Below are 25,297 nucleotides of genomic sequence, written 5' to 3'. Positions count from 1 at the left end.
ATGGGCTGTAAGTCTGTGCCAGAAAAATCAGCTCCCCATCTTCCCTTGCTCCTCAGCTGATTCTGAGTTCATCCCAGTCTCAAAATCCAGTGGAAACTTGTCCTTTTGGCAGATTTACACCTGGGCCAGGCTTACAGGAGCTGCCTCAGGCAGGATTGCCCCGTTAGGCTCTTTCTGGAGATGCCCCAAAGCGTGCCTACACCACACTCCGGATTTTCGTTGCTGTGGTAACTGATCCTGTCCTTAACCTGTCCAGCCATGGAGTTGTTCCAGTGTTCACTGCCAAGGAAACCAGCACTCGTGTCTCATTTCTTTGGCATGAGGTGACAGAGAAGCAAAGAAGAGAAGGAAATAAAGTTTTACCCTCATCCTATGCACTGTGAACCTCCACGAAATCCAGGCTCTGGTGGGATAACTCCTGATGTGCTCCAAGGCAAAGCATTTCAGATGCTGAATCATCTGGGGGCTCATAAAATGTGTCTTGGTTCCCTTCCTTTCCTCTCCCTCCCCTCTTACTCTGTGCTGTAGTTGTTTGCAACAAGCTGGAAAGTCTTTGGGAAAAGCTCTTATTGCAGATATGCCCAAGTCTGAGCCTGGCTGAGTTTTTATTAAGTCCTGTCCTGATGGAAATGATGTGTTGGTCTAAAAATCAGCATAACGGGTCCATTGATGCTGCAATTGGCCCACACCAAAATATTTTGCCACCACAGAATTATTTACTGACACCTTTGGTTTGGTTTTGATTTTGATTTGATAGTTTTGATTTGGCATTTTTTGAAAATTCTCCTTTGACAGAGCTGCTGCTTTCTCCTACAAACACAGAATGCCAGGATGGTTTGGGTGGGAAGGGACCTTGAATATCATCTTATCCCACCCCCTGCCACAGGCAGGGACACCTTCCACCATCCCAGGTTGCTCCAAGCCCCATCCAGCCTGGCCTTGGACACTTCCAGGGATGGGGCAACTCTCCTGGTCCTGTTTAAGTGCACACAAGTCAATACCCCAGGCATGGTGTAACTAGAGAGGAAAGTAACAGGAAATGAGAAAATTAACAGGAAATGCTGATAGGCTTCAGAGCTGAAGTTGAAAGCTGATGCAGGACCAGCTCCTGAGGTCCTCAAAGGTGGTTCAAGATCCAGCAAGGGCTACAGCACCCATCCCATGAAATCCACCCTTGCCATATCGTGTGAGGTTAGCCCAGGATATAGACAGGAATTTCACTTCTGCCCCACCCCAACAGAGCTAAAGGAAATCACAAACCTTTTGGAGATCCCTGAACCTTTTGCCTTAGGAAGGAGCATCCAACTGCTGCACCAACAGGAATGAGCGGGTGCTGTGATGTCACCCTGGGTTGTGTTGACATGGAATGCAGGCGATGTCCTGAGGTGTCTGCAGAGGCATCGCTGCTCCGAGAGCTGTGCAATAGTGTCGGCCCAGGATGGATTGAGATGCTGCTCCTTACCCTCTCCTGTTTAGCTTGCCTGACCAGCAGTGTCCAGGCAGGTTTTGTTTCTCAGCATTCTCAGCTCAGAGGAGATGCAGGATATTCACACGTGGGTAAGTGAAACAGGCCTTGGCTTATTCCTTCTGCTGAGGGAATAAAGGTGTGGCTTGTGCCCCAGCCTGATGCATCTTCCAGTCCCTAAACAAGGATTTTAGCCCACCTGCCTATGGGAAATGGTCAATGGTCCCTCCCACCCCAAATGCCTGGGCAGTGCTTGGGTGAGTTTAGGTTTGGGGAGGTGACAGGAATGTCAGGGGCTTTGGGAGAGATCAAATAACAGATCCAAGGAGGGCATTCTCACCCTTTGCTGAGACCCCACCTGCAGAGCTGCCTCCAGCTGTGGGGTCCAACATCAGGAGGACGTGGAGGCTGCTGGAGCGAGTCCAGCGGAGGCCACGGAGCTGCTCCAAGGGCTGGAGCCCCTCTGCTCTGGAGCCAGGCTGGGAGAGCTGGGGGTGTTCACCTGGAGAAGAGAAGGATCCAGAGAGACCTCAGAGCCCCTTCCAGTGCCTAAAGGGGCTCCAACAGAGCTGGAGAGGGACTTGGGATAAGGGCTGGAGGGACAGGACCCAGGGAATGGCTTCCCAGTGCCAGAGGGCAGGGATGGATGGGATATTGGGAAGGAATTCCTGGCTGTGAGGGTGGGGAGGCCCTGGCACAGGGTGCCCAGAGAAGCTGTGGCTGCCCCTGGATCCCTGGCAGTGTCCAAGGCCAGGTTGGATAGGGTTTGGAGCAACCTGGTCTGGTGGAAGTTGGAGTTGGAATGGAGTTGGAAAAATTATCTTTAAATCCCTTCCAACCCCAAGCATTCTATGATTCCGTGTTTCAGTGCCTCTCTGGTTGTTTCTGTCTCAGGGCTCAGGGATGTCCTGCCCCTGCCGTTCAGCAGCACAGGCTGTGACACTGCTGAACGTGCCCAACACGTCCCTTTTTGTACCCAGGGTGTGGCCTCCGACCATCCTACGAGTCCTTCCAGAAGACTGGCAAGAGGATTGGCACAGGGACACACGTCAAGCCTGGGGAATTTCCATGGCACGTGAGCATCCAGAGCCACGGGAAGCACATCTGTGGAGGCACCATCATCAGTGCACTGTGGATTTTAACAGCGGCCCACTGCTTTGCAGAAGAGCTGTGAGTGCTCCAGGGGTGGGAGGGCAACCCAGGCACAGTGGGGGGATGACATTCCTCCTGGTGGGTGCAGGATGTGCATCTCCTCGGGGTCACGTGCCACATTTATGTGACTGAGCCATGAAAAAAAGGAATTGTCTCCTTTGGGGGAAACAGGCCCGTTTTTAAACACAGAAATGTGCAGAGATCTGCACAACGAGGAGAAGCAGAAGGGGAATACTTTGAGGGGTGACCTGAGCAGCCTTGGATAAATGCCCCTGATGCTGTCCTGATGGCCCCAGGCATTTCTGGTGCATCTACACCTGTTGCAGTACCTTGTAAAAGATGATGTATTCCATTCTAGCTCATTCTATCCCCCAAATTACCTTTGCTTTCACACAGCAAAGACCTTCACCTCATGGAGACTCTGAATTTAAAACACTGAATTCTGGATAAATCGACTCCGTGCAGTGCCCAGGGGTGGAGTCCAACCCTCTGTGAGCCCCCTCCAAACTGTGGCAGGTCCGAGAGCCGAGACTGCTCAGTGACAAATGACCTGTGGCAGCACAGCCTGGAGCAGCTGGCTGGGGACAGCAGGGTCTGAGCAGCCAGCCCAGGGCACAGAGATCCAAGAGATCCAGCCCATTCCATCTGTCTGGTAGGGAGTGGGTTATTTATAACCTGGCTGCTTTCACGTTCTACCTCTGCACCTCTCTGCCCTGGAAATCATCCTTGCCTAGGAGTGAGGGTAAATTTCAGGGGTATTTGTAGCTGAACTGCCTGAGCCATCACCCTGCCCTGCTCTGGGGGAAGAGAAACCAACCTTTATAACCCAAATCCTTCATGTTTGCTATGTCTTCACTCCTTCTGTTCTGCTTTTAAGGCCAGCAGATCTGACGGTGGCAGTGGGGGGAGTTGACCTGAGCCGCCCACTGGAAGAGCACAACCCAGACAGCCTGATCCTGCATGAGGAATTCAACAGAACCAGCTTGCAAAATGACATTGCCCTCATCCTGCTCAGCAATCCCATCGAGTTCAGCAAGGAGAAAATTCCCATCTGCCTGCCCTTCATGTGTGACATGGACACGTGGCAGCACTGCTGGGCTGCTGGCTGGGAGAACACAAGTGCAGGTGAGGTGCTGGGGGAGATGCATTTGCTAATGGAAGATGGATTTTATCCACTTAAATTGGATATTGTCTCCCGTGAGGGGTTTCCCAGACAAAGTTCCACTCCCCACCTCTCTGGTTAACGCATCCAGACCTCCCCCAGCCTCTGCACATCCACCAGTTCCCTGTTCAGGGCAAGAACCAGTTGCCCACAGACCCCCAGAGCAAAATCTGGGGCCTATTTTGTCACCACCTCCAAAATTTGGACCTCTTTTTGGCACCCACATTAAGACAAGCTCCACCCTGGTGGGTAAATTAGCACAGAATCATGGAATTATTTGGGGGTTGGAAGGGACCTTAAAGCTCATCTCATTCCACCCCCCTGCCATGGGCAGGGACACCTTCCACTATCCCTGGTTGCTCAGAGCCCCATCCAGCCTGGCCTTGGACACTTCTCACCTTGTGGGATCCTTGTGGATAACTTCCAGCTTGGGATATTCTATGAATCACCCAGTTAGGCTGGGTCTAAGGTCGTCTGGACTAAGGGAAGTGAAGGTCTGGGGCTATCTTTGGCTTAATGCCTCCATGAGCTGGACTGACTTATTGGTTCTGGCCACTCCTTCCTTCACTCGCTTAGAACTGCAGATTGCTGTTGCTAATTGCTCTCATTTAAGCCCTAATTAAAGCAGTTCCAGCACTGATTGTGACCCAAAATGTCTGTCCTGAACCAATGTCACTAAATAGCCAATCAGTTGTTTCATTATTGGAAAGAATTAATCAGGACTGGGAGGAGAGGGGAGGGCCTTGGAGCTTGAGTGCTCCTTCCCAGGATGCAGTAAGTGAATATTCCATTTAACCCTTGCTATTCTGCTCCAAAGGGTTGCTGTTTTTTCCATGAAACTCTGCATTTGCCTTCTTAGGCTTCATCTTCCTCACACAACAGTAACACACAACCCTGTTACAGTTGTGAAACTCTCCCATTTCACCAAGGTAACGTGTTCCTAGAACAGAGTGGCCACTGCAGAGACCCTCTGCAGGATTTCTCTTGAGCTCCTCTGTGCAAGATCCGTGGAGCAGCTCTGGGGATTGGCTCTGTGCTGCTGTGTGGTCTCAGCTGACACAGATTCTGCTTCCAAAAATTGGTGTCAACGTGCTCAGCTCGGCCACCCCCCACCCTCTGTCTGGGAGAGGCTTCAGGAAAAAACCAGCAGAAGCTGAGTGTGGTGAGAGGTGGGTGTGATGGTGTGAAATGGGCAAAGCCAAAAAATACAGGATCATAGAGTAGTTTGGGTTGGAAGGAACCTTAAAGCCCATCCCATCCCACCCCCTGCCATGGGCAGGGACACCTCCCACTAGCCCAGGTTGCTCCAAGCCCCGTCCAACCTGGCCTTGGACACTTCCAGGGATCCAGGGGCAGCCACAGATTCTCTCCCTGTGCCAGGGCCTCACCACCCACAGAGCCAAGAATTCCTTCCCAATATCCCATCCATCCCTGCCCTCTGGCACTGGGAAGCCATTCCCTGTGTCCTGTCCTTCTATCCCTTGTCTCAAGTCCCTCTCCAGCTCTTCTGGAGCCCCTTTAGGCCCTGGAAGGGGCTCTAAAGTCTTCCCAGAGCCTTCTCTTCTCCAGGTGAACACCCCCAGCTCTCCCAGCCTGGCTCCAGAGCAGAGGGCCCCCACCTCCCTGCAGATTCCTACACCAAAGCATTTTCATCTTTGGGCACTTCTGTCTTAGCTGGAAAAGGGACGTGACAACTTTTCATCGTTAAATCTTGTCACTGAGTCCTAGTTTCCTGAAGGTTCTGGGAGGATTTAGCTCAGGGAAATACAGAAGAAGGGGTGAGTTTCAAATCATCTGGAGATCTCAGCCTTATCCTTCAGACTCAGGTTCACTTTAGAAAGAAACATGGGTGAGATCCGTGGGGTTTCCAAGTAGCCCAGCACATTTTCAGTCTTTTTGTCACTTGCGGGTGCCAGCTGTGATTTCTGTATTCTCACCCCAAGGGAAGAATAAAGCAGATATTTCCTTTGTGTGCTGCCATCCCGAGAGCCACTTTGTGAAGATACAGCTGGGTGAGGCATGGCCTTGCAGCCCTCCCCGGGGTAAACAATGTTTCCATTGGATATCAGGAAAAAAATTCTGCCCTGGAAGAGTTGTTGGACATTGGAACAACTATGCAGGACAGTGCTGGAGTCCCCATCCCTGGAGGGATTTAAAAGTTGTGTGGATGTGGCATCTGGGGACATGGGTCAGTGGTGGCCTTGGCAGTGCTGGGGGAGTGGTTGGACTGGATGATCTTAAAGGTTGTTTCCAATGTAAATTATTCCATGATTCTGTAATTCTGAGATTAGAATTCTGGGGAAAGCTCAGTGGACTTCGACCTGCAGGGGCTTGCACAGGATCTCATGAAGAGCCCCTCAGGCTGAGTTCCCAAAAAATCACTAGTGGGAAACCCCAGGTGTGCAGTGCAGCTCATCTCAGGTCATCACTGAGACCACCAACAGGATAATCCAGCCCTTTGGGGGTTTCCCAGCAGTCTGCAAGTGTTCCAGGCCAGGCTGGACAGGGCTTGGAGCAACCTGGGATAGTGGCAGGTGTCCCTGCCCATGGTGGGGGGGTGGAATGAGATGATCTTTAAGATCCCTTCCAAAACAAACCATTCAGGGATCCTGTGATAAACTCAGGAGCACAAACATAATTGCCAACACTTGGGGATCCCCTGTAAGCCCCTGTGACCCCAAGATCCTACAGTTCTGCCCAGAGACCCCATTGCCCTGAGATGCTTTAGAAATCCAGCTGAGATCCTTCCCAAGGGAAGTCTCCAGCTGCTCTGCAGCTTTGTTGATCCTTCTCTTCTCATTTGCCACAGCATCCCATGTGCTGCAGAAAACACAGATGAAGCTCATCAGCAGGGAGAAATGCCTGGAGCAGATCCCACACCTTGTGGGGAGCGTGATGTGTGCTGAGACGGAGCAAGGAGGAGGAGGAGGAGGAGGCTGCCAGGTAAAGGGACCAGCATTCCTGATCTGCTTCATGGCCAGGTTACAACTGGAAAGGAGACAGGAATGGTTGTCCATGAGGTTCAAGGCAGAAGAATTGGGAGGGAGGTTTAATCTGGGGGTGTTTAATTTAAATATTAAAAACATTTCTCAGGTGAGGCCTTGGCTCTGACCCAAATATGCTTGGTTGTTCTGTGGGTGCCAGAATGAGTCACATCTTGTGGCAGTGGGTTGGTGACAGAGAATGAGGGACTTTACAAGCTAAATTATAAAGCATTTGAGCTGACACAAACACCCAAATGAGGCAAAACTCACTCCGAACTTGTGCCCTCAGAACACATTCCACCCCCAGGATCACTGTCCTGGTGTCAAACGAAGTCTGGATGCCAAAAACCACTTTGTCTTTCATAGCATCCAACTTCCAACCCCTCTCCTGAGAGCCTGGCAAGGACTGGGCTCTCCTGCAGCCTCTGGTTCCAGACTGAGATTTCCTTCCTCCACCGGGCAATGGTTTCCTTGGTTTGGGTTGGACAGGGCCTTAAATCTCATCCAGTTCCAACCCCCTGCCGTGGGCAGGGACATCTTCCACTGGACCAGGTTGCTCCAAGCCCCATCCAGCTGTATTTTAGATATATCCATGGGTTTGGAGGGGGCTGGGTGGGCAGATACATGGATGGACATCTCCATCCTGTAGGAATTACTCACTGAAGGAACTAAATCAGCACCCAGGACAGAGAGAGAGGCAGAGGGTACAAGAACTGTGGGCAGCCAAGGGATGTTTACTTTGCAAAATGATGTTTCAGAGCCTCTGCCTCTGAAATCATTCAAGGAAGGACTTTCACCTCCATTAAATTCAATCAAAAAGTCTTGAAAAGGAACCTGCTACAGGATAACATTAACAGGATTAAAGAATGCACTGCCCAGCCCAGCCTGAAGTTCTGTGGGTGAATGATGCTGGTGAAACAGCAGGAATGCTTGTTCCCAGCAAAATGAATGTCCTGGATTCAGAAAGCTGATGAAGAAGCTATTTTGATCCACAATAATGTCAGAGTCATCTGAGGAATGAAGCAGGAATGTGAGCTTTCCAAGCAGTGGAAGCACACGAGCTTTGCATGAGTGATAATGCTCAGAATCCAGCATCTCCCTGTTTGTAGTGGGATCTTGACCAGGCAGGAATTCTTGTAAACTGGAATAAAGAGAACAGGACAAAAACAGAGCTGAGGGTAGAAGTGGTGCTTTTCGGGGATGAAAAAAGTGACAAGGCTTGTCACCAGATTTTGCTGATTTGTTGGCAGGGAAGTGTTTTGCTGCTGGATGGTTTTCTGGCTTTCTGGGAAGTGCTGGTTAAAGCCATGGAGGTCACTTTTGGCCTCACTGGGCTGGGTCAGAAACCTGATGGCTTCTCCGTAGTGGGCTGCCTGGTCATGGCCTGGGACAGGACAGAGCTGAACCTGATGCTTCTTCTGCAGCAGGGACCACTGGGCAGAATCCCAGAATTATTTAGGTTGGAAAAAACCTCCAAGATCACTGAGTCAATCCTGTGACCAATCCCCACCTCGTCACCCAGCCCAGAGCACTGAGTGCCACGTCCAGGCCTTCCTTGGACACCTCCAGGGATGGGGACTCCAAACCTCCCTGGGCAGCCCCTGCCAGTGCCTGAACACTCTCGCTGTGAGCAAATTGTTCCAGATATCCAATCTGACCCTCCCCTGGCACAACTTGAGGCTGTTTTTGCTCATCCTGTCCCTGTTCCCTGGGAGCAGAGCCTGACCCCCCTGGCTGCCCCCTCCTGTCAGGGAATTGTGCAGGGTTCCCCCTGAGCCTCCTTTTCTCCAGGCTGAGCCCCTTTCCCAGCTCCCTCAGCCACTCCTGGTACTCCAGCCTCTTCCCCAGCTCCATCCCCTTCCCTGGACATGCTCCAGCCCCTCATGGTCCTTCTTGGAGCGAGGGGCCCAGAACTGGACAATTCATCTGCACTGTGGGCAGTGCAGGCTCTCAGGCTATGATTGTCTGTAAGGATTACAGGGTTTGTGTCAGAGGAGAGTGAGGCCAGATTTCAAAAGACCCAAATCCTTCCCATCCTCATCTCTGTCATGGAGACAGAGCAGCCCTGGGCATGGTGTTGGTCTGTGCCAACCAGATGTCTCCTGGAGGACTTCCAGGCTCCAGCTCTTGCATGGATCAGGAGCCACCCACGAGTCACTGTGGAGAGGCCAGGAAGGATTAGAAGCTGGGCAAGGCAGAGATTCCTGGTCAGGGAACAAGCCCTGGAGATGCTGAGTTTGCTCTGGTAGCTGTGGCCCCAGGAACTCTGGACACAGAGGAGATAAAAGCCTGATGTTAACCTTTCCTGGGATTTGCTGAGGATCAGGATATGTGTTTTCATGTCCAAAGCCAGGCTAAGGCAGGCAAGTTGCTGGACTCGAGGTTGTAAATCCACATGATCCAGATCTGGATCCAAATCTGTGAGCTGTGATGGTGAGAACAACTTTTTACATGGGGAGACAGTGACAGGACAAAGGGGAATGGTTTTAATCCAGAAGAGAGATTTAGATGGGATATTAGGAAGGAGTTCTTCCCTGTGAGGGTGGTGAGGCCTTGGCACAGGTAAAGCTGTGGGTGCCCCATTCCTGGGAGTGTCCAAGGCCAGGTTGGACAGGGCTTGGGGCAACCTGGGACAGTGGAAGAAATTCCTCCTGATGCCCAACCTGAACCTCCCCTGGTGCAGCTTGAGGCCATTCTATGAACAGAAAGGCCATGAATAAAAAGGCTCAGACATTTCACCAGCTGCCTTCATACCAGACCAGCCTAATTTGTGGATAACTGACCATATTCCTCTAATAACTCAAGGAGATTGAATAGCAGAGCTCCCAAGTATTTGTACTTTAAAAAAAAAGAATCTGTTCCCTTAAAAAGAAAAATGTATTCTATCCCAATTCCCTGGCAGTTCTGCAGACAAATATATGGATTGGCTGGGAATTAACACTACCAGGAGCCGTAATTGACTTATAGTTCTATTTAGTCATAAACATTAACATTAATGGATGTTCAGGGGGTACAAGTGCTAAAGAACAGACACTGGAGATGGCCTATGTATTATTTTTTTGTGTGCTACATTTCTTCCATGACCCCATGAACCACAACTGATGTCTCATTCCTTGCTTTCTTAAGCGTCTTTTGTTAGGCTCTGATGCAATGGTAACTTGAACAATAATTAGAGTATAAGGGGCTCACAAAGCAAATGCCTCCTTCAGTGCCTTCCCTGCCCAGGCAAAATTCAGTAAATGGCCCAATTATAGTTCTGAGGGGCTGTGGGGGGAACTCTGATGTGGTGATTAGGACAAAGTGTGTTCAGCTGGAGTCAGAGGTCATCTACAGTTCAGCAGCACATGAAGGGGGGCCAGGCCCTGCTCTGATTTCATGGGAAGGAATCGTTGTGTGACCCCCAAGAGCAGTGGGGTGGTTCCAGCTCAGGTGAGTCCTGGGCTGCAGGTATCCACTGCCTCCCACAGCCTGCAGCAGGAGTGGATTTTGGCCATAAATCACACAGTGGTTAGGGTACAAAAAGTACCTTAAAGCTCATCTGGTTCCAGTCTTCTGCTATCCCAGGTTGCTCCAAGCCCCGTCCAGCCTGGCCTTGGACACTTCCAGGGATCCAGGGGCAGCCACAGCTTCTCTGGGCACCCTGGGCCAGGGCCTCACCACCCTCACAGCCAGGAATTCCTTCCCAATATCCCATCCAACCTTGCTTTTGGTCAGGTTAAAGCCATTTCCCCTTGCCCCATCTCTGAAAATCCCCTTTACAGGGCTCTCACCCCACAGAGCTGGAGCAAAAGCAGCAGTTGTTATGCAAACCCGGATGGGGTTTTCCCAGCCATTTCATGAGTGTCTGTTTTATAACCATCAGCATCTACAGAACCATCTTTCCACCAACAGGGAGACAAAAGCCCTGGTGCTGGGAGTCACTGAGATGGTTTTAAGCATCTGTGTTAAAATGAGATCAAGCCCTGTGCGTGTGTTTATTGCTCCCCGTGAACTGAAATCAAGCTGAAGGGGTTAAGATCACAGGGAGACACCTGGCTCCAAGGCAGGACAGTTGCCTACATTTAATTCTCCATTAGATATCCCAAGATATCCCCTGGTATCCCACTGCTCCCACCTCAAACCACGCCCCAGTGACTGCAATGGGAGCCTGACACTTGCACTGGAAAAGCTCTGGCATTCTTTCACAAGGTCTTGAATCCTTTTGCTGGTCTTAACATGGCCCCAAAACTGCCAAGAAAGACTTGTGAAATAGAATTTTTTTAAGAAAAAGAGCCTGCCAATGAAAACTGTGTTTTTATAGGTAACTAACATGGATTCAAGGAGAAGAGCACAAACCAGGATAGTGTGGTCAGTCCGTGAAGAGAGGTGGAAAATGATGGTCTGGCTGCAGTCTGGAGGGATGGGGAGTATCCACAGGAGCTCTTGAGGTTTTAAGTTCTGCCTATCAGTCAAAGGTTTCCTGGAAGCCAGGAGTCACAACTATCCCAATTTCAGTCCAAAGTTATTACAAACTGCACAAAAGTACTTTATTATTGTATTTTAATAATAGAATCACAGAACCACTGAGGCTGGAAAAGCCCTCTGAGATCGAGTCCAACCATTATCCCAGCACTTCCAAGGCCACCACTGCCCCATGTCCCCAGGTGCCACATCCACCTCTTTTCTGAACATTTCCAGGGATGGGGACTCGACCACTGCCCTGGACATCTTTGCCAGGCTGGACAACCCTTTCAGTGAAGACATTTTTCCTAATATTCAATCTAAACATCCCCTGGTGCAACCTGAGGCCGTTTCCTCTTATCCTACTGAACAGAGTGATCCGCTCCCCATCCTTGTCGTGGATTTCCCATCACTGAACTATCGCTACCACCATGAGGTGGTTTTTATTTCCCCCAGGGACAGATTGCTTTAAGCAGGAAGGTGTCCTGGGAAGCCCCAGAACAAAGCAGTGGAGAGGTGTTTCTGCATTTGCAGTTCCTTCAGTTTTCTTCTGAAGGGTCCTTTGATGTGCAGCTCCAAGAATCAGAACACTTTTCCCAGTGATTTTACAGGGCTTTCATCACTTCATCATTTTATGATGCGGGCGGACAAGTGAGCACATTCAGGCTCTGATGGCATCATTCTTTAATATGGGAAAAATTAATTCCCCATGCAAGAACCTGGGATGATGATGAGGATGATGTTGGGTGTCTCTTCTGCTTTCTTCCTCTGGGTTGTAGCTTTTGGTCCCTCAAACTGAAGCTGTTTGGGAGTCCAACATGGCTTTGTGTGCCTGCTGGGAAACAGAACTCCTCTGGATCCAGCTGAACACAAAATCTCTGCTTGCCCTGGGAGTGGGAAGTGGCTGTGATGGCTCAGAGGAGCCGCTTCTCATTCAATGATAGCTTTGAGGGAAAGCTGTGACTCACAGGCACATCCAAATTCTTCAAAGGAGTGGCCAGGTGTGTTGAAAAGGGCGGTCCAGCCATCAAACACATTCTGAGATTCCCAAAACTCTTGTAAGGAGATTCCTCACCAAAGGCTCCTGGAGAAACTGAGCTGTCATTAAATGGAAGGGATTTGAACAGAGAAAGAACTTACAAGGAGAGTTGTGTTGGCATCCATGCAGGGAATTTTGATGTCCCAGGAGGGCAAATGCCAAGATGACCAAGTTGACCAATGCCACAGCATTCTTCAAAGTGGTCAAAGTGAAAGGTGGCTGTGCAGAGGTGCAGCAGGTCCCATTATACTGGAGGTTAAAACAGCAGCTGCAGCTCATTATTGATAAAGAAAAAGGAATGGATATATGGAGAAGCAATTCCAGCTGTACACTGGCCATAGTAGGCTCTAATTCAGCTATTACCATGTCAGAAGAACTGTGGGTAGTCCTTCAAAAACATCAGCTTGAGGCTCTGGGGAGGTCAAAAGGGCAACGAGAGCATTAGGAGTTATTAGGACAGGAATAGGTGGCAAAGCAAACGTGTTGTGCCAGAGCACTACTCCTGGGAGCTTCCCTGTGTGTGATTCCTGTCCACTCCATCTGAGAAAGGAGGGGCAATTTTAGAAAAGGAGGAAAGTAGAACAGGATGGATGAACAGGGACCTGGAAGAGCTCCCAGCAGCACAGGGAAAAGCAGAGCAAGACTGTGATGCTTGTAGGAGAGATGTCTGATGGGGATGTGGCACATTTCCGACCTCATGGGCAGCACAGAGAGGAGTCGAGAGCTGTCCTCGTGTCACCACTGCTCCAAACACATGAAGGAGGGGTGTCAGACGGCCCTATCAGGCAGCAGATCCACAACAAAGAGAAGGAAGTGTTTTTTCATCCATCAGATAATTAAACCATGGGAGTCGCTGACCAGGATGTTGTGGGTATTTATCCTCAGGGATAAATGGATTCAAAAAGCAATTAGGTAATTTCCTGGATGAAGATCTCTCTGAGGCCATTAACCGCTGGGATGTAAATACAACTCTGCAAATACTTGTCCTGTTCCTCGTTCTCCTCCCCTGAGCACTTGCTGCAGATGACAGGCAGAGACAGGAGCCTGGGCCACACGGGCTCGGCCAGAGGCCACTGAACTGTCTGTGCCACCACGGTCACTAATGGCCCCTGCTGACATCACAGTGGGTGGATTTGGGCTGTCTCCTCCCATTTTCCAGCCAGGGCATGGATGGACAGAGGAGCTGAAGGTTCTCGAAGGGTTTGTGTGAGAGGAGTCCAGGTTCCCTGTGTTACCTGGTGCATTTCTGATACCTGCACATTAACGTGGCCACAGCCTCCTTCCTCCCACTTTAAAGACAGCTGGAAACAACCAGGCAAATGATGTTTGCCAAAGCCTTTGCCTCCAGCAGCCAGGAGAGCTCTGATGGGCACTGTTGTTATTCCCAGTGTTGTTATTCCCGTGTCTCCAATTTGCACAGAACTCACGAACGTGAAAATGCAACCAGCAATGACTTGCAGGGATTGTGCATCCACCTAATGAGGATCAGATGAGTTGTTCTCCCACCCCCAGAGCTTCTCCCACCTCGGAAGATTTATGTGGATAAACGTGTTTGTTCTGATCAATGACTGTGCTGCAGACACGAATACAAATGAAAAAGAGAGATTACACTTTTGATCCAAAGCCCACTAAAGGCAGCAGAAAGGATCCTGGTGCTCACAAAAAAAACCCCCAAAAAACCACGGTTTTGGCCGCAGTGAAAAAGATGAAATTTTTGGTCAGCTTCAGTGAACAAAGCACCTTGTTAGGCAGTGACAGATTTTATACAACCCACAGCTATTTATCAGTGAATGTATCATTGCTTTCACCTCTCCTAATGGGAGGATTAACACGTTTAAGGCAGGAATTCAGCACCAGATTTGATTTGTTGCGCTTGCTTTTCACTCATCTTCGAGATGACAAGAAACATGAAACAGAAGCAAAGCTGCTATTTTTAGGTGATTTTCGTCTATCCAGAAAGTTGGCACTTAGAGGGAAAAGCAGGAGCAGGTGTCTGGTGTGTGCTGCTGACCAGGAGAGTTTCACCACCAGGATACAGGAGCCTGAAAAAGCAGCATTTAATAATTCTTCGATCCTCAGAGTCGTTAACCTGAGCGGTCATTAAATTAGCGTTGCTGGAAGCATCACAGAGCTGAGATAATTGTCCCAGCACTCAAAAACTCGCTCCTCCCACACCCTCTCTTACACAAGGATGGAAAACGTTGGGCCTGCCTTCCTGAGAGCTTAAGGTGGATACCGGGATATTCAGAAGTGTCCAAGGACTGAGTTTATTTTCTCCATCTTTAGCCCTATAAAAACCAGGCTCCCAATTCATCTGGGCTGCTGCTGTAATTATGTGAGCAAGATTATCACACGGAGAGGATGACTTGGCCCATTTTGTGCTAAAATCTTCATGTTAAATAGCTGAAATTAAGAGAAATGGCGTGTGAGAAGCAGCACCCAGGAAGCAGAGCAGCTCAGCCCATGTGGAAAGGGATCTGAAGGAGGATTTGGGATTATGGATTATGGAAATTGATTTGCTGCTGCTGCCTGGGCTGTCAGAACATTCCTGAACTCCCTCTCTGCCCAAAAGTTTTAAATCACTGATCCCCCAAGCCCTGCGGAAACATCCCCCTTTCCCCACCAACCAGGCAGGGAACCAAATGGACGTGGTTAAAGAGGAAAACAGGGGAAGAGCAGATGTGATTTGAGAGGGAAACTGGGTGAGGCAGAGTTCAAATAGGGATCGCTGGCTCTGCCGCCGCCTCGTGCGAATCACATCCCTCGCCAGCCGCGGCTTTCCCAGCCAGGAAACGCGGCAAGACAATTCCCCAGGGGACAGTCACAGGGCACCAGGAATTCACGGGTGTTCCGATACCCCAGGAAGGAAGATCCTTTACGAGTGTGAACAGCCTCCAAAGTGGAGGCTGAAACCGATCTGTGCAGGGGCTCGGCCGGTGCTGAAAATCTCCTTTTCCTGCTGGGAAAAAGCCGGCGCGGAGCATCCCGGGCTCCCACTCTCCAGACTCCGCTCGTCATCCCCGTGTGGGAGGCTCCCAGCGCCTTCCTCTCGCCGCTAGGATAATGCGTTCGGCCCGTTCCTGCCCCGAGGGGATCCGCAGTGAAATCCCCGGTAATCGAATCGTGCGTGGATGCTCATTCATCCCCACAGGATGCCACCGCCAAGGACGTCCGCAACGCGCGGCTCCAAGGTCGCTGCAAGGGCACCTCTGTGGTTTTCACGGGAGTTCTTGGCTGAAATGGGGTGGGGAAATGTCTTTAGATGCTGAGGCTGAAGAGGGTCCAGCAGCACTGCTTGAGGTGCAAGGACGTGGCTACAATAAAAACAAACAGTGTTGATTTTATGTTTGGACTCAACAGTCTGAAAGATCTTTTCCAGCCTGAATGAGTTTGTAAGTCTCTGATCTTTGTTGGTCCCTTCCAGCTCAGGATATTCTGTGATTCTATGAACATTTCCTCTGCATTTATCTTAATTTTTGCCTCCTGACTGAATACTGAACTGAAAAAAAAAGGAAAAAAAAAAAAAAGAATATTAATGACCAGAGCCCTCCAGCTACTGGAGTGGGAATTCAGCCATAAACTTCAGCGAGTGCTGATGAGCTGCACAGGGAACTTCAGCCTCTTCCTTGCTCGTTAATTAATGTGTGTTAGCTCAGGGTAGCTGCTGGCAGAAGGGGTTTCATCTGTTAATGACAAAGATGTTTCCCAAAGTAGTGTGCAAACAGGGAAGGACAACATTTCCCAGTGAAGTTTGCTGTCTTGGGAAGTGGATTTGTGTTGAATTTGTTTACCACAAGTGCTGGAGAAAGGGTGGAAAAAAAGATTCAAACCCACTGTGGAAGGAAACTTATTTATAGCAGGGGCTGCACAGCACTGAAGATGTCCTGGAATCTCAGACTGGTTTGGCTTGGAAGGATCTAAAAAATCCTTTAGTTCCACCCCCTGCCATGGGCAGGGACACCTCCAACTAGCCCAAGTTGCTCCAAACCCCATCCAACCTGGCCTTGGACACTGCCAGGGATCCAGGGGCAGCCACAGCTTCTCTGGGCACCCTGGGCCAGGGCCTCACCACCCTCACAGCCAGGAATTCCTTCCCAATATCCCATCTATCCCTGCCCTCTGGCAGTGGGAAGCCATTTCCTGGGTCCTGTCCCTCCATGCCTTATCCCAAGTCCCTCTCCAGCTCTCCTGGAGCCCCTTTAGGCCCTGGAAGGGGCTCTGAGCTCTCCCTGGATCCTTCTCCAGGTGAACTCCCCCAGCTCTCCCAGTCTTCCCTCAGAAAAATGCTGCACCTGCCTTGGGTAGATTTTGTGCTGCTCTCTCTTCTCCCTGGTTTTGTGTCCAGAGATTCCAGAGCTGGATATGTATGGATACAAAAAGGCTGCTAGCAAGGATTTTCTTGCTATTTTCTAAGTCCATGAGAGATTTTTCTCTCTCACAGAAGAGGTAGCAGGGAATGTAAACAACCAAGCCACCTGCAGCCTTGAAAAGTCTTGTTTATAGAACAGTAGAAAAATATTTTGACAATGGATGTTTTAGGATTTTAGCCAATCACCCCAACGGGGGGCTGATCCTTTGTCCAATTAGACTATGAAGAAAAAAGTCTGTAAAAGAGTTTGCAAAATAATTAAATAAATCAACCTTGCTGCACAATTCCTGCCTGCTGGATCTTCTCTCCTCCTCCTCCCTATGGCTGTGGGACATGGTGATATGCCCTAGGGCCTAGGCCTGTGGTAATAGATGTGCTCTTGGTGTTGCAGCTACAGCAGCCAACAGGAGAAAATTCCTCTTTTTGAGGTGGCTACATTTGAAGCCTTGCCCACGCTGGGTGAGTGGTGGTTTTCCTTGCAGAGGTGGGAAAGTTTTCAAGCAAGTGACTGTGGCTTCAAGAAGGATTTGTCAGGATTATTTTTCATCTCCTGCCCAGTTTCTGGCTGCCAGCCCCCAAAATTCACAGTGGCAGGTACCCAGCACCTCCACGCAGCAGCTTTGCAGAGAAGACAAGGACTGAGTGAGCAGTCTCAGCAAATGTTCCTTTTCTCTCTGGGATGTTGTCTCTTGCTGACAGGTCTCAGGTATCCTCCTGGGGCCATGCGAGCATGTGGAAAAGGCTGGGAATGACAGGGCAGTGCACTGAGCCAGAGCTTGGGACTGATCTCCTCCTCCTGGCTTCTGTATCTCTTTATTCTGCAGGATCTCAGGGCTGAGCTGTGAAATTTTGAATGCAAATTCCCTTTTTTTCTCCCCAAATCCTCACGGACCTGAGACAGAGATTGATTTTCCCACTCAGCCTGTGGGAAGCAAATGCTCTGAGGGACCTGAGGTTTGACCCAGCTGTAACATTCCTCCTTCTGCTGCAGGTGGACGGCGGGGGACCTCTGGTCTGCAGCTACTGGGACACCATGAAGTGGTTCCAGGTCGGCATCGTCAGTGGAGGAAATCCAAACCACAGGATTTTAACATCTGTTTACAGCTACCAGGGCTGGATCGAGAAGGAAACAGCCATAAGGGGAAAACCTTTCTTCACCGAGGGTGTGGACAGTGGATCACATCTCAGGGTTGCTCGTTCCAGGGCTGGGACACGGATGGTGTTTCTGGAGTATTGTCTCCTTTTATTCATCTCTTTAATAGCAATTAAATTACCCTGAGAGAAGATTTTTGAAAATAAAAGTCAGAACTTCCACGTTACGCTTCCTTCTGAGGCCAGCCTGCTCCATGTCACCGATGTGGACACAGGCACCAACAGGAGATGTCACCATGAGACAGGGAGTGAGGCAGAGGCCGGAGAAATGAAATGAAGGAGGCAGGACTTGGGCAAGAGGGGCCATAATCCTCTGGAGAACACGGATTTTCCACACTGCTGGGTCACGCAGGACTCGGTTGTTTGCTAAGCTCAGATGCAAAGCAGAGATGTGGCATTGGAAGGTGCTGATCCCCTTGGAAAGCTGAAACCCAGGGGGAGATGTTAATTTGCTCATTATCATTAGTTGTTGTAGGATAACTCTGGGTTAGTGCATCTTACAGCTGATTATTAGCTGGTCTAATTTATTTTAGGCTAATATTAACTAATTTTATTTTTACTAAGAGCACCTTCAGAGAGCTCAGCCCCTGCTCAGGTGCTGTCAAACCTCTGGGACAGAACCACTGAGGCCCTGGAAGAGGTTTCCCAGAGAATCTGTGGCTGCCCCATCCCTGGAGTGTCCAAGGCCAGGCTGGATGGGGCTTGGATCAACCTGGAATAGTGGAAGGTGTCCCTGGCCACGGCAGGGGGTTGGGACTGGGTGATCTTTAAGGTCCCTTCCAACCCAAATCATTTTAGGATTCTGTGAAATGTTTTGGAGCTATCCAGAAAATGCTGCTTATGGAAACCCCTCAGTGTAATAATTAATCAAAATTAATCCTGTGCAAGTCAATGGTAAAGCAAAAGCAAAGAGATTTTTTCCCCTCTGTTAGAGGTGTTTTTTCCTGCATTGCTGAGAGCTCCACATCCCAGCCCGAGCTGGGACTGAGCTGTTCCTTCATCCTAATACATGGTCCTTTATTGCTCTCCAGCATTCCAAATGTGTTCTGCTTTTCACAAGGAGGTTTTAGCTTTTCTTGGAGGTGATGGGGAAGGAGAGAGGCAGCAAAGTCCCCTTCATGTCCCACCTTTGCATAAAAGCACCTGCAATTTGCAGCAGTGATAAAACCCAGTGAATGTGCAATGGGACAGAACCTCACAAATTGGTTTTAATTACCTTGATATTTTCTGGCTAGCTGGCAGAGAAGCCTTGTAAATGAGAATTAATTCATCTACCTTAAGCTAATGCAAACCCATCTTGGCATAAAAGTCAGCCTTTATTTTCTGTGTTATCTGAGCAGAAAATAATGCTTAATTATTATTAGTTCTGAGTAATGCTTATGAAAATTGCTCCACATTAATTTCACATGGCTGACTGGCTAATGGATGCATAAGGGTCTTGTAACCCTTTGCAAAAAGACTAATAAGAGCTAAAAACAACGGGAATATATTACTTTAACAGCTATTAGTAGCAGACAGTGTCTTCTGGCATTAATACCTATATTTATTTTCCTTTCTATTAATAATATATCAACAGATTCTGGAAGCCATGGACGTCAGGAAATATTTCCTAATGTTGCAATCTCTTCAGCTGCAGAATTGTTTCCCCCAGAGGAAATGAGAGAAGTCCTCCTGCTTAAATTATTTTAATGTAGGGGCTGTATAAAGCACTTTTGTCTCCAGCACATGGCAGGGAAAAAGCCTGGGCTTACAGGGGCCTGCAAAACGACCCAGTAGGTCTTTTCCATCAGAAGCATTTGCAAATTGACCATGGCCTGTGCTAAATGAAGGCAGGGCGCTTCTACTCTGGGTTTTGATTCATGCTCTTGATTTATTCAATGGATTTGGGGAGAAGTTTGTGCTTGGTGCCTCAGTTTCCCTGCTTGTAAGTTGAGAGCATGAAAGGGGCTCACTTTGCTGTGTGGAAGCATCACTTCTACAAGTTCAGAGCACCAAAGAAATAAACTTTTCCTCCTTATTTAAAACATCATAAAACTCAGCAAAGTGAATGCGTCTCGGCTACTACATCCACTGTTCAATAATTAGGGTGAGAAAGGACACGTTTGTTTAACATTTCTAGGCTGCAGTTAGGTCTGATGAAAACATCTTGGTGCTGTGTTTTTTTCTGAGGGTATTTGTGTTTTCAGGGAGCAATTCTGATTGTGGATTTGATGAGAATATGTTGGAGTCTCTCAAAATCAAAAGGCAGCAGTTCAATGGGACACATCCATTTTTGAAGCTTTATAACATTGGTGTAAATGTTTATTATGTTGTTGTATTCTGTATTTATTGAATCCCAAAATGGTTTGGGTTGGAAGGGATCTTAAGATCACCTAATTCCACCCCCTGCCATGGGCAGGGACACCTTCCACCATCCCAGGTTGCTCCAAGCCCCGTCCAACCTGGCCTTGGACACTTCCAGGGATCCAGGGGCAGCCACAGCTTCTCTTGTGGGTTTAGAACATCAAAGTGAAACATTTCCAGACTCAACGTTTATGCTTCAGTCTGTAGTTGGCAAAAGTTCACCTTTTGTCTTAATTTACAGCTCATTTCTTATTGCCCCTCCCTTCTTTCCAGAGACAGATTTTGTTTACAGCACTGCACCTTTAGCAGCAAATAAACAGGATATGGAAATGCTCAGAGACCTGGGAAAACATCTGTAAGAGGATTCAGGGGAAAAAAAAAATAGGAGGATGTGAGTACTCAAGCAGAGAAAAGAGGTGGTCAGGAGCTGCTTGCACGTTTTGCTGAGGAGATAAGAAGAAAAGCTCCCGTGAGCACTGGAGGCAGCAATTTAAAAGCCAATACATCAAAGTAATTTTGGCTTAGTTCTGCAGAGATTAAGGGCTTTGTATATCCACGTTTCCCTGTCTGCCCAATCCCAGCCGGCATTTGCACGCCAGCTGGAGCAGGGAGCTGGAAGAGTTGAAGATGATGATGTTCGTGCAAATTTGGCAGCAAGAGCTGGTTGAGAGGTGGGGAGGGCTCCAAGCACAGTTGTGTGGCTCCACCTCAGAGGAGGAAGGTGGGAAGAGCAGCAATCCATGGTCACAGGTAGCTGCTGCTGGAGAAATCCAACCTTTACTCTTTCTTCTGGTGGAAGGTGTCCCTGCTGATGGGATGAGCTTTAATGTCCCTTCCAACCCCAAATATCCCATGATTCTGTGATTCAAGGAGATGATCCCAGACCTGTCACCCAGCTCCTTCTCAGTACATGTCACCTGGGGGGATCTGAAGACAAAGGCCATGCTGGATGGGGCTTGGAGCAACCTGGGCTAATAGAAGGTGTTCCTGCCCCTGGCAGGGTGTGAGGTGGGGTAAGTTTTAAGGTCCCTTCCAACCCAATTCACTCTCTGTGTCCATGATTCTTATTCCTCTTTGCTTGCACACACAGCTTATTAAACTGCCTTTCTTGCCCTGTAGAATTTTTGCCTTTACACTGGACCCTGCATTTCCATTTTCCTGGTATTTTAAATCCCACACTCATGCACCTCCAAGGAATTATTTAAAAACGACCTCTGCAGGTTGGTTTTTACATAAACTTGAGGTGACTCTGTTTTATTTTCCTTGCAAACAGCACACAGAGGTTGTGATTTCGTGTCTCCCATAACCTAAATGGTACCAAGACCTTTTTTCCACCTCCAAAACCACCTAGCCCTGTCCTGCCTGACCCGTATGGTCACATCCTCTGCATCTGGGTGGCTGATCCAAACTGGCTGATCCAAACTGCTTCCTGGCAAAGGGTCCTGGCCTGTGTTTGGGTTGGTTTCAGCCATCTCTGCTCTGTGTAGGTGGGAAAATCCTGTACCCACTCAGCCCTGTTTGATTTCCCAGCACAGAGCTCCCTCCTCCAAACCCCGCTTCTTTCCCAGCTCTTCTGCCAATGATTCCTGCTCTACAGCCATCCTGAACATCCTCCTACAGCCTGGCAGGCTCGCTGGAGTCACAAAGCCATTATTGAGATCCTCCAATGGGTTTAAAAGATGCATTTTGGTGTTCTGTTTCCCCCACTGTGTTTCGGGGCACTCTGAGTCACCGCTGAAAAGGGTTTGGACCAACCCGCTGCCAGTCGATTTGGGAAGGGGCTGCATCCCAAACTTCTCAATGCCACCCACACCCCTGCTCGGCTGCCAGGATTTCAAAGCAATCCACTGCACAATTACAGGCTAAAAACACAAAAAAGGGAAGGGAACGGTGCCATCCCACTGTGATCTCATGGAGAAAGGCAGATCTGTTTCGTGATAAAGGTAAATCGGTTTCTGCTTCCCTGCATAATGAGCCTCCGATGATTTCAGCAGGAGAAATCCCAATTAGAAACGGGTGGAAGAGGGGCATTCCCATCTTGGGAACACGTTGGAAAGGCTGAGGATTTTTCCTGTTGCGCTTTGTGGTTAAACTGAAGCTTTTGCATTTTGAGAAAAGCATCCTGAAATATCCAGACACGATCCAAGCAGAACCCCAGCTATCCTACCTCTTCCTGTCACCTGCTACAGTCTGGTGAGAGGAACATCCCCTTCCAACCCAGGTATGATCCAGGGCACAAGTCCATGGGCTGGTGGGAGTCACTGTGGGAGCTGCTCTGCATCTTGTAAATGACTGTTTGCAAGAATAAAGGGGCAAGAGACAGAATCAAAGAATCACAGAATAATTTCGGTTGGAAAAGACCTCCAAGACCATCGAGTCCATCCTGTGACTGATTCCCACCTTGTCACCAGCCCAGACCACTGAGTGTCACTTCCATCTCTTCCTTGGACACCTCCAGGGATGGGGACTCCAAACCTCCTTGGGCAGCCCCTTCCAGTGCCCGACCACCCTTTCCATGAAGAAATTCCTCCTGATGTCCAACCTGACCCTCCTCTGGCACAGCTTGAGGCCGTTCCCTCTCATCCTGTCCCTGTTCCCTGCGAGCAGAGCCCGACCCCCCTGGCTGCCCCCTCCTGTCAGGGAGTTGTGCAGAGCCACAAGGTCCCCCCTGAGCCTCCTTTTCTCCAGGCTGAGCCCCTTTCCCAGCTCCCTCAGCCTCTCCTGCTGCTCCAGCCCCTTCCCCAGCTCTGTTCCCTTCCCTGGACATGCTCCAGCCCCTCAATGTCCTTCTTGGAATGAGGGGGGTGTAGATATTTCTAATACAATTTTTGAAGAATTCTGACAAATCCCAAAGTAAATGCAGGAGTGAAGGGGAAGCAAAGGCACCTCCTGGTCCAACCTGATCCAGAGCCCAGACAGGGTTGTAGGAATCCCAGATGTGCCACTTGTAGGTGCACTCTGTCAACAAACAGTGGTGCCAACAATGGTGGCAACCTCATAAAACCAAGTGGCCATCTCCAGGCTTTTAAAAGCTCTCCCTTCCTCATATGGGTGCCCTCAATTCAACTGACTCTTGGAAAATCCTGGATCAGGGTTGGTGTCCTACAGTGTTAAACCTGAGGATTTCATCAGCTGAGTCTGACTCCAGGCTAGGGATGCTCCCATGGCTCAGCTACCAGGAAAAGATTGTTTTATCCTTATCATCTCTTATAATTTTCCCCTGGACATTTCCCATTTACAAAGTCTGGAGACATAAAACTGGGCCAAACAGCCCCACTGTGGATCTGACTCGGGGAACTCCTTCCTTCAGTTGCCACTTTGGTGGAGAAATGAAATGTAACGAAAATTAGACAAATTTTTTCATAAGCTTTCCAAATTTTGGATCTTTATCAGCCAGGTAAGGTGGCAAAGTCTGGGCAACGTGAGATGGAATTGGGGAAACTGGGACCAGTCATAAACTGAGCGTGGTGGATTTTCATAGAATCCTGGAATACCAGAACAGCCTGGGTTGGAAGGGACCTTAAAACTCATCCCATTCCACCCTCTGCCATGGCCCAGGACACTTCCCACTAGCCCAGGCTGCTCCAAGTCCTGTCCAGCCTGGCCTTGGACACTGCCAGGGATCCAGGGGCAGCCACAGCTTCTCTGGGCAACCTGGACCAGGGCCTCTCCACCCTCACAGCCAGGAATTCCTTCCCAATATCCCATCTATCCCTGCCCTCTGGCAGTGGGGAGCCATTCCCTGTGTCCTGGCTCTCCAGGCCATTGTCAAAAAAAGAAACTCATCATATAATTTTGCCATCTTTGTAGCCCAGAAATGAAATATTAAATATTAAAATATTATTCTGTTATTAGCTTATTAAGATTTTAAATCCTTCAGCACAATGCCCAAGCAGTGAAGAGTGGGGCGATCTTAAAATATCAAATCTTTTTTTCTTTTTTTAAACACAAGTTGAATTTTTTTACAGGCTGAGCTTAGCTGTGAGTGTTAGGCATAAAAATAAGTGATGCTAATGATGCTATCTTACATAAATTGAAGTTTAACAGAGAAAAAAAAGAAGAGATCTCTTGCTTTTCTCCCTTCTCTTTTGTGGATTTGTCTAAAAACTTTCCTCCCCTTCAGGAAATGGAAAATAAACTGTGCTTTCTCATGTGCTTTATCCAGCACAGTTTTAACACAAACAATGATGAGATGTTGCAGTAAAACAGAAATTAAATGGAGTTTCTTGCTGCAAATTCACAGAAAAAAAGGGAGTTTCTCGATTTCTTGCCTTTTGAAACTTATTTTTGGAAAGGATGTATATTCATATTTATATACTGACATATTTACATGCATAGATTCGAGAGAGGTGGAATTACGGTTTTCCTTTTTCGGTCCCGATTGCAGTTGAAAAACACAACCCCTAGATGGCAGAAAGTCCCTCTTCTGGGGTGTTTTGGTTTGTTTAGTCCCTGCACGGGATGCCACGATCCCAAATTTCAGTATAACAGACAGATTTATGACACTGAGTTTTATCCAAGATCTTATAACGAGATGAGGCATCCGTGAGTTTTAAACCTCACCGAAATTGCTTTGTGCTGATCAAACTTATGCAAATCTTATTCCAAAATGGAACTCTCTGTCCTCTTATCAGACAGATACCAGGGCTTCTTGGTGTCCAGTCCTTTAGTGTAAATCTGAATGAGCTCAGGGCCTAAATATTGGGTTATTTGGATTCTTTGGGTGATTGGGGCTGCACAAGACAGGGAGGTGATGGGGGCATCACGAAACTCTTTGCACAGTCCAGTTGATACAATTATCAGGTTGGGGGGTAAAAATTGGTTCCTAAAAGTTCGGTACCCAGGCTGAGGAGGTCTCATGGTTGTTTTTTGCCATCCATGGAGTGAGACAAGTGATTAATTCCTCCTACTTGGGGCATCCACTTCACCCAAGGACCACTGCTACCACACCCTTGTAGCCTCATGCCTTCCTTCACTGAAATTTATGGATTCCCTTCTCCACCTGGTGCTGCACAGGCTGGGAAGTGATGGGATGGTTGGCAAACAAGGTGTTCGTATGTTACTGAAAAAAGGGTTGGGCCACTGAAACAGGGCTTTTATTTATCTGCCTGCCCATGGTGTCACAACAAAAATGGTGTCACAACAAGAATGGTGTCACAACAAAAACCTGAACCGTCCTCTCTTCTGGCTC

At 48.8% G+C, this 25,297-nt stretch overlaps 1 protein-coding gene across 1 annotated transcript; it reads left to right on the top strand.

The window, feature by feature from the left end:
* Positions 1–24,513, top strand: LOC309570164 (serine protease 55-like; the record flags this gene model as incomplete). Its single annotated transcript, XM_082276793.1, has 6 exons — positions 1–7; positions 2,446–2,635; positions 3,495–3,742; positions 6,589–6,722; positions 17,603–17,774; positions 24,494–24,513. The coding sequence occupies 6 exons, from the start codon at positions 1–3 to the stop codon at positions 24,511–24,513; spliced, it is 771 nt and encodes a 256-aa protein (XP_082132919.1).
* Between the last annotated feature and the right edge of the window lie 784 nt (positions 24,514–25,297).

This window comes from Coloeus monedula (genome assembly GCF_965178545.1).
Source record: "Coloeus monedula genome assembly, chromosome: 2".
NCBI lineage: Eukaryota > Metazoa > Chordata > Aves > Passeriformes > Corvidae > Coloeus > Coloeus monedula.
The sequence above is the reverse complement of the archived record's forward strand: the minus strand, read 5'-3'. Positions and strand labels throughout refer to the sequence as shown.